Source organism: Pristis pectinata, chromosome 17 (genome assembly GCF_009764475.1).
Source record: "Pristis pectinata isolate sPriPec2 chromosome 17, sPriPec2.1.pri, whole genome shotgun sequence".
In the NCBI taxonomy this organism is placed as follows: Eukaryota; Metazoa; Chordata; class Chondrichthyes; order Rhinopristiformes; family Pristidae; genus Pristis; species Pristis pectinata.
The window spans coordinates 11,217,837-11,227,530 of NC_067421.1; the positions used below are offsets into that span (position 1 = coordinate 11,217,837).

The 9,694-nt window shown below is 42.3% G+C and overlaps 1 protein-coding gene across 2 annotated transcripts; it reads left to right on the forward strand.

Moving 5' to 3' along the window:
* Positions 1-121: 121 nt before the first annotated feature.
* Positions 122-9,153, forward strand: sirt4 (sirtuin 4). Of its 2 annotated transcripts, none has more exons than XM_052032331.1 (4): positions 122-154; positions 3,347-4,141; positions 8,234-8,420; positions 8,530-9,153. In XM_052032331.1, exons 2-3 carry the CDS (start codon positions 3,347-3,349, stop codon positions 8,384-8,386), a joined length of 948 nt encoding a protein of 315 aa, XP_051888291.1. In that variant the 5' UTR covers positions 122-154; the 3' UTR covers positions 8,387-8,420; positions 8,530-9,153. The 2 variants fall into 2 exon arrangements, with proteins under 2 accessions (XP_051888291.1, XP_051888292.1); XM_052032332.1 differs by having other exon boundaries at positions 148-258.
* The last annotated feature ends 541 nt before the right edge of the window (positions 9,154-9,694 follow it).

The following is a 9,694-nucleotide window of genomic DNA, read 5'->3' on the forward strand; positions in this document are numbered from 1 at the left end:
GGGCGACTTTCGATTGGTCAGCACTGTGACACGTGACCCAGGTGCCCCCCACGTGACCCGACGGCGTCGGCGGCCGCCGAGTGGCTTGCTGGGAGTTGTAGTGTTTCCGTGGTGGCGCCGGTCCGCCGTGAGGAGGTGGTCGCGGCTCGGCGAGGTGAGTCGCTGACGGTTGTGGGGAAGGGCCGCGTCTCGCCGCCCCTCGATCTCCGTGTCCCGGGCTGTCCGGGGAGGGGGACATCACTTCATCTGACTTTAAAGGTGATGCTACAGCGATGAGAAAAGAAAATTTTTTTGGTTATGTAATTAGAACCGCAAACGCTGTCCCCTTCCAGGGCCCTGGTATTGGTTTATTATTGTCCCTTGTACTGAGGTACGGTGAGAAACGTCTTGCAAACCGATCGTACAGGTCAATTCATTACACAGTGCAGTTACACTGAGTTAGTACAAAGTGCATTGATGTAGTACAGGTAAAAACAATGACAGTACCGAGTAAAGTATCACGGTTACAGAGAAAGTGCAGTGCAATAAGGTGAGAAGTCCCAGCAAGGTAGATCATGAGGTCAGAGTCCATATCATTATATAAGGGAACCGTTCAATAGTCTTATCACAGAGGGGTAGAAGCTGTCCTTAAGTCTGGTGGTACGTGCCCTCAGGCTCCTGTATCTTCTGCCCGATGGAAGAGGAGAGAAGAGAGAATGACCCAGGGCACCAAGACAACGAGAGGTAAAGATAGAGTCCAAGGAGGGGAGGCTGGTGTCCGTGATGCGATGTTATAGTTTTATCGGAGGGAACAGAGAATTGGGGGAGGGGGCTATTAGCAAAAACCTTGAGGAGCATTTGGGAAGGTATTGAGAACCTGGAGGCCATGTATTGGGAGCACAAAGAGGCTCTGCATAAAGGGCAGGAGGAGCACACCACCCCACAAACTACCCACCCGCCTGCTCCCTCTGTGGAAGAGCCTGTGGATTCCACATTGACTTTATCAGCCATTATATAACCCACAAAACTGGAGAGCAAGCAAGTCATCCTTAATCCCAAGGGACTGCCTAAGCAGCGATCCAGGCAATGGCTGTTTCAACAAGGAGGAGCTTAACCATCACTCCCCATTCGACAGCATTATCACCACTGAGTCAGCCCATCATGAATAGCCAGGGAGAGTGTTGTTACCAGACACTGGCTGCATAAGTAATGTGTTTGCAGGAGCAGCTTTGAAATATGGGTATACACTGGAAAATGACTTAACTCCTGCCTTCCCAGAACCTTTACAGGGTCTTTTAGGCACATCAGAATATTGTAGAATGCTCTCCATCATACTGGATGAATATAGCTGCAGTAACAGTAAAGCAGGGCCGCACGGTAGCATAGCGGTTAGTGTGACGCTATTACAGCGCCAGCGATCAGGGTTTGATTCCCCTCGCTGTCTGTACGGAGTTTGTACGTTCTCCCATGTCTGCATGGGTTTCCTCCAGGTGCTCCGGTTTCCTCCCACATTCCAAAGACATACGGGTAGGTTAATTTGGGTTTAAAATAGGTGGCGCGGACTCGTTGGGCCGGAAGGGCCTGCTACCACGCTGTAAATAAAATTTTTTTTTTAAATTTCTAATCCAGGCTAACAACAACCCAATTGGTTTGCACACCATCCACCACTGTAAACATTGGCGCCCTCCGTCATGGGCACATAGTTGCTCCAGTGTATGCCTTTCACAAAATCAACTACAGCAACTCAGCAAGGTTTCTCTATCAGCATCTCCTAGCAAACCTTACATGGATGTGGCTCAGCCCCGTTGACATGGAAACTGTCCAACTGTACAGGGTCTCCTCTCCCAGAACTGGTCCCAATGCAGCAGGAGGCAAACGCTCTCTCTCCTGCACCATCTCTGCAACTGCCCAGTGATATCCTTGACGGTGACCCCAGGGATACAACATACCATACTGAAATTACTTCTGTTGCCATACAAACATCTGTTGGTCTCCCCATCTATTAAATCCCTTATTACCACTGTTTTCAAGATCTTCTTTGTCCTCCCCAACTCTCTCCCCTTCCACCATCAAAGGTTGAGTCACTTATGATGCTGAGGGATTGGATTTCAAACATAGAACACAGAACAGTACAGCACAGGAACAGGCCCTTTGGCCCACGATGTTGTGCTGAACTAGTTAAACTAGCAATTAAACATCTAACTAAACTAATCCTTTCTGCCTACACAATATCCATTTCCTTCCATTGTCTGCACATTCGAAGAACCATCACCCACATCAGTATACATAACTGGATATCAATGAGCAAGCAAGATGCATTGGGAGGACTCCATCACTAACTGCTTGATCTTCCTTGTCTGCATGGTGGTCACCCAGCAGTTGTCTCTCTGCCTGCACACTCTTAAATTCTCAGCTCGTGTGTGCACTGCAGGGATGCCAAATCCTGCTCAAGCCGTGAAACTCAGAGCTTGATCTCTTTCAGCTGACAACACTGTGGTTTTCCAAGAGAGTAGAAACATCTTGTGGTTATTACATGACACAGGAAGTACATTGGACAAGACGTAGTGCCCTCCCACATCAGTACGAGTCGAATTAGAGAACAAAAGCAATCATATTGTTAGGAGTATACTTTCAGTCTAAATTTAACCAAAATGACAGTAGCTAAAATAAACAAGACTTCTCTTTGATCTGAACAATAAGAAAAATACTCACCAGCAACTCGCCATTCCTTCCCTTGCACTGAATTCCCTCAGGGATTTTCTTTAATGTATCTCTCCTGAAACTGTTATGGCAACTCCAGGCTCTCTGATTGTAGATTTAATTTAAGGTTGATGTATTTAATCAATTTAGCTGATGCAGCCATCATAATTCAGGATAAAAGTGCTTAAAAGGGCAGCAGAGGCAGTGAGCAGTGCAAAGTGACCTTACATGCTCTGGAGGGCCTGCAAGGCTACATTACATGTAAATATTTTCAAGCTCTAATGTAAACTTCAAGTAATAAATTATTTTAATTAAAACAACCTCAAAACTAAACTAAATTAATTAAATACATAATCTTTAAGATTGCAATCAGAATTAAGGTCACAACAATCAGGAGAGATTTATCAGACCAAAAACTACATGCATTTGAAATAAATAAGATTTATCCTGATCCAGACAAGAAAAACACCAGCTACTCATCGATCAACTCCTTCCCTTGCACTGACACCACTCTTTATATAAATCTCTCCTGGTTGTTGGGCCTTAGCTCTGATTCTAATTTTAATCCTGAGCAAAAATACATTCACTCCGTTTATAGAACCTTTTAAAACATCAGGTTTCTGCGTGTGAACATGGACACCATTAACGTAAATGTGTTTATTCCTAGATGCAGTTTCTTAAAGTTTTTCCAGCTACTGAGAAATGCTTCTTCCTGAAGCAAATCTGCAAGAACTACTGTTCCGCCATTGCTTCTAATTTTTCATTTGTTCCTTCTTGCATTCCTTTGGACTCCATCGAGTTGGAGGAACTTCAGGAATTTCTCCTTCAGTCTAAGAAGCTGTTTGTGCTGTCTGGAGCAGGAGTGTCAACAGAGTCGGGTATTCCCGATTATCGCTCTGAAAATGTGGGACTTTATGCTCGTACAGCAAGACGCCCCATTCAGCACCTTGAGTTTGTCCACAGTGCCAAGGGCAGGCAGAGATACTGGGCACGAAATTTTGTTGGCTGGCCACAGTTTAGTTCTCATCAGGCAAATGATGCACACAAAGCTCTGAGTGAATGGGAAAAAATGGGGAAGCTGCACTGGCTGGTGACCCAGAATGTGGATGCTTTGCACACAAAGGCAGGAAGCCAACGCCTGACAGAACTTCATGGCTGTACTCACAGAGTGATCTGTCTTGACTGTGGGGAGGTAACACCCAGGAGTCGCCTTCAAGAAGAATTTGCAGCTCTGAATTCTGCTTGGACTGAAGAAGCGCATGGAATAGCTCCGGATGGAGATGTTTTCTTGACTGATGAACAAGTCAAACATTTTAGCGTACCTTCATGTAAGAATTGTGGTGGTATCCTGAAACCTGATGTCACCTTTTTTGGAGACACAGTGAACAAAGAGAAAGTCACTTTTGTCCATGAACGTCTGGCAGAGTCTGATGCAGTTCTAGTCGTTGGCTCCTCTCTACAGGTGAGTGGCTGAGATTATCAAAGACTTATTGTCAGGGCTGACAGGCTGCAACTTTCCCCAGTTTTCATTCGAGATATTGGTGCAATTTTGGTAGACCGACCAAATCAGCACTAAAGATTGAGGAATCTTCAATGTAAGCAGGTTATACTCAAAGTTATATGTATTAATACTTTCCAAGGTCTTCCAAGATCAGGATTAAATGTGGCCAGATTGGTTACTGAGGATATGAATTAAGATTTTTCACTTCTTTTTGCATCTTCTCAGTCTGCAAACACCAGGTGTGTTGAGCTGCTAACTATTGTTTGTATTAATGTAGTCATTGTGATTTAAGCTGCAGGACTGTCAAATGAAACCCAACTTAGACTTTACAGGGATACGTGAAATGCTTTCACTTAGGCAGATAAATGTCATTATGAGAAAAATAAAGAACAGAGCCCTGCTTCACACTGAGCAACCAGTCACAGGACCGTTGAAATTATTGAGGACTGAGATGAGGAGTTTTGTGAATCTTTGAAATTCTCCATCCCAGAAAGCTATGGAGGCTGAGTCATTGGATATATTCCGGGCTGGGATAGATAGATTTTTGGACTATAGGTTAAGGGGATCAGGAAGCAAAGTGTAGTTCAGGTCAATAAAAAAACTCATACTTGAAGCAAACTTGAAGGATTCCATGGCCAACTCAATTCCTGTCTCTTACATGTTAAACAGAATGGTAACAACATTCTGGATTCACTTCAGTTATTGGAATCTGGAATTCACTGTCTAAAAAGGTACCGAGGTACAGTGAAAAACTTGTCTTGCATACCGATCCTACAGATCAATTCATTACACAGTGCAGTTACATTGGGTTAGCACAGAGTTCATTGATGCAGTACAGTTAAAAACAATAACAGTGCAGAGTAAAGTGTCACAGCTACAGAGAAAGTGCAGTGCAATAAGGATGAAGGTCACAATAAGGTAGATCGTGAGGTCAGAGTCCATCTCATCGTATAAGGGAACTGTTCAATAGTCTTATCACAGTGGGGTAGAAGCTGTCCTTAAGTCTGGTGGTACGTGCCCTCAGGCTTCTGTATCTCCTACCTGATGGAAGAGGAGAGAAGAGAGAATGACCCGGGTGGGTGGGGTCTTTGATTATGCTGGCTGCTATACCAAGACAGCGAGAGGTAAAGTCCAAGGAGGGGAGGCTGGTGTCCGTGATGCACTGGGCTGTGTCCACAACTCTCTGCAGTTTCTTGCAGTCCTGGGCAGAGCAATTGCCATAACAAGCCGTGATACTTCCAGATAGGATGCTTTCTATGGTGCATTGGTAAAAGTTGGTGAGAGACAAAGGGGACAAACCGAGTTTCTTTAGCCTCCTGAGGAAGTAGAGGCACTGGTGAGCTTTCTTGGCCGTAGCATCTGTGTGATTTGACCAGGACAGGCTGTTGGTCATGTTCACTCCCAGGAACTTGAAGCTCTCAAGGTGGAAGAAGCAGATTCAATAGAAGCATTTCAAAAGGAATTTATTTAAGTTTAAGCTGTCTGTAAGAACAATACAGCTTGTCCCACTTCAATGCCCATTCCCTGTAACCTTCATTTCTTTTCTGATCCATTTCTTTTTTGAAAGCACAGATTGAATCTGTGACCTCGGCAGGCAATGCATTCCAGAACCTCACCAGCCACTGCATAAAATGAAGCTTTTCTGCATATAGATAGTGTTTCTTTTGCCAAACACTTTAAATCTCTGTTCTCTAGCTCTTGACTCTCCCAATTTCTTTCTATCTACTAAATGTTTTAAACACCTCTATCACATCTTCTCTCAACACCCTCTGCTTTAAAATAGATTGGGGGGGCGGGGGGGCATGGTGTTTCAGGCAAAATATTAAATCTCCAAGATTTGTTGCATCCATTCACATCATTCTCAACTATTTACTTAAACTTAAAGCAACACATCCAAAATGCTGGAGGAACTCAGCAGGTCAGGCAGCATCTATGGAGGGAAATGAACAATCGATGTTTTGGGCCCAGACCCTTCATCAGGACTGGAAAGAAAGAGGGCAGAAGCCAGAATACTTAAATGGAAATGTTTTTGTCACTGTCATTTATTGGAGACCCAACCATGTGAAATCACTCTGGGTGAATGATACTGTATCTTTATACTGCTGTCCACAAGATTTTCCTGAATCCTACCTCCATATTCTCAACTTACTCCATGTTGAATTTTATAAAAGCTACTGTTATGACTCAGGAAGCATTCAACCTGCACCAAAACATATAAACTTAAACTACAAAACAGCAACAATTTCTGTAATTATACACCATATTCTGTAATGACAGAATAATTATGCAACTGGGAAACTGTGGTCTGCAGTTACCAGGCAATATTCCTTGTGCACATTCCCCATCAAGCAATTCTTGTAAACGACTGGTAGGACTGCCAGTAGAGTATTGAGTCAAATTATGGCCACTACACTGTAGGAAACTTGTCCAGACCTTGGAGGAGTGCAGAAGATGATCTTCTAGAACTACATCGGGGACAAGAGAATTTGGTTACTTGGAAGGAATAGAAAACCTGTTATTGCATTCCTTAGTTCAAAACTGAGGTATTCTTACAGAACCATGGGGGAAATAGGTGATTTTTTTTTTGCATAGTGAGTTGTGATCTGGAAGGCACTGCCCGGAAGGGTGATGGAAGCAAATTATTGTTCAAAACTTCCAAAATCTAACACAAGATATTTCCCAGGGTTTAGGGTTAAGCAGGGTGGAAGTAATTGCATAGCTCAAGAAGGTCAAGTGACTTCTTTATGTGCTGCCTTATTTTTATATTAAGTAGCCAAGAGATATGCTAGTTCTCAAGATTGTAAATTAATTCTGCTATTTCCTATTTCAAGCAAAATGGAACAACGTCATTTTTATACATGTTTCAGAATCTGCACACTTAATCCCTGAGGTAATGCTTAAAAAGAGAATGGACATAGTGCCTTTTATGACATGAAGGGTATACTGAACCTCAGAAAATTAGATATTATTGCTATTTTAGGAGACATGGCAACCAAGGTACCACAAACAAAACTGACTAGTTTTTCTTGTTATTGGTAGGAGGATGACAATTAGTCTACAGGGAGAACTCTCCCACTCTTCAAAGTGGTGTCATGAAATCCATAAGAAAAAGAGATTTGTATTTAAGTCATGTCTTTTGCAACCCCAGGATGCCTCAAAGCACCCTATCACCAATTGTAGTACTGTTAGATGACCACCTGAGGGGGTACCTCCAAAGACCACCTCCAGGCAGACCACACTGATAAATTAACCCAAGTTTTGTGCTCAATTCCTCAGAACAGAATTCACACCCTTTTGAGGCTACTGCTTGCGCTACATGATAATATTTTTTAATGTTTTGGGGATCTGGGCAAGACCAGCATTTAGTGCCCACCCTTAGGAACATGATGGTGAGTCACCTTCCTGAAATACTAGTCTTTTTGCTGAAGGTACTCCCACGAGCAATCTGCTGGAGCAACTCAGCAGGTCAAGCAGCATCTGGGGTTGGGGGAGGTGGGGGGAATTGTCAACATTTTGACCTGAAACATAAACAATTACTTCCTTTCCCCAGGCGCCGCCCCCCCCCCCCCCCCCCCCCCCCACACAAATGCTGCTTCAACCGCTGAGTTGCTCCAGCAGATTGTTTGTTGCTCCAGATTCCAGTGTCTGCAGTGTCTTGTGACTTCCACCATGATGTTGAATAGGGAATACCAAGATTTATAACAAGCAACAATAAAGGAAAGATGATTTTTTTTTACAAGTCAGGCTGGTGTGCTTGAAGGAGAACCTGCAACTTGTAACATTCCATTGCCTCAAGCCTTTGCCCTTCATGGTGAGAGAGATCACAGCTTTGGCCTTTGGAGTAATTGTGTACACTACAGGCTTGGTATATAGGTGGTGGAGGGAATGAATGTCCAGGGCATGAATAGGATGCCAGTCAATTGGGTTGCTTGGTCCTGAATGGTGTGTAAGGCATTCAGCTCCTGCTTTGGGTTTGGGTACAGATACATTATGGATTATACCTGCCTGGGTGGCTTATAACTGAACATAACTCTTTGTGTTCTCCATTAATAGGTATATTCTGGATATAGGTTCATCGTTACAGCCTATGAGAAGAAGTTGCCAATTGCAATACTAAATATTGGGGCTACTAGAGCAGATAAACTGGCCACTCTGAAAATCAGTGCTCGATGTGGAGAGGTTCTGCCATGCATTCTTCCCCTTTGACACAATGCTGTACAACAGGAAGATCCCAGTACTGGTAATATTACAAAAATGTGATTCTATGGAAAAAAATTATCCTTATAGATTAGTAACACCGTAACATTTCTTGCCCACAATTTCTCACTCTCTTGTATGTTTCTTTGTAGCCAGACTGCACGGAGTGCCTATGAAGATCCAAAAGACTTCATTGAGAAATGACATCTTCGATGCTTCCCTGAGAAATGGAATGTAATCACTACAAAGTTGTTGCAAAATTTCCTTTGAGTAAATACAAAGATGTGTGTCCCATAAAGTCTATTGTTTCAAGAAATCACCTATGATTCACATCATTGTTTCTGGTCTTCAACTATTTTAATTGCATAATGTATTTCAATAATCTCAAACACCTTTTCAATGAGAAAAAAAATGTAGATTTCTTATTGGCCCCAAAAAGCAAACCAGAATCAATGGCTTATTCAACTGTCACGTCAAATTTCACAAATCATTGGCCTACAATATCGCCCAACTCAAGACAAGAATGTAACCGTCCTGAAAATTAGTTGATCAGTTCTGCTTATCATCTTAACCACAATAGTAGAATTGTACAAATCATAGACTAATTATTCAGAGACAACCCTTAATGTGTGTAGACAGTGCAAATCATACTTAATATTTAGTAACCTAGAGAGTTGAGCATGTTTAACCACTGCAAATCATAGGATATTTCAAAATCTTTCTTATGCTCCCAACTGTCAAATATGACCATAGGTTCATATAAACACAGAGCAAGGCTATTTACTCCATCATGTCATGCCCACAGTCTAAATATTTTATTCATGGCATATCTTTATGGAAATATTTTATTTCTTAAATTAAGTAATCCTATTGAAAACTCAGTATGATTTTTTGCTATGATTTTTGTTTGGTATTTAAACACACAGACAAGGTAGAAATAAATTACATAATTGCTATTGAACAGATTTTTCACCCAACATAATTTTATCAATGTAGCAGAAACCCAAGGTTAACTTTGAAAGGATCATTGACCAATTTGCTTTGTTAGGAGCTCAGCCACATAATTATGGTGTATGGTACCTAAATGGCTTTCCTAGTCAAGTTGCCAAGAGGAACAGAGGAAGAATCTAGCCCTACAATTTCTTTCAAGGCTGCAATCAGCAAATTCTGCACTGTCCAGTTATTTCCATTATCCGAATACATATTATAGTTATTAACTTTTAGCAGAAAATCAGCAAATTGGAAAAGGATAAATAAAGCATGAGATAAAGGCAGTTGAGAGAAAAGATCTTGGTTCAGAAAAACATCCAGTAGAAT

Bases quoted from the DNA above. Each gene is read 5' to 3' on its own strand.
- sirt4 (XM_052032331.1), top strand. From the start codon at position 3,347: ATGCAGTTTCTTAAAGTTTTTCCAGCTACTGAGAAATGCTTCTTCCTG. The intron at 4,142-8,233 runs GTGAGTGGCTGA...CTCCATTAATAG, and splicing joins TCGTTGGCTCCTCTCTACAG to GTATATTCTGGATATAGGTT.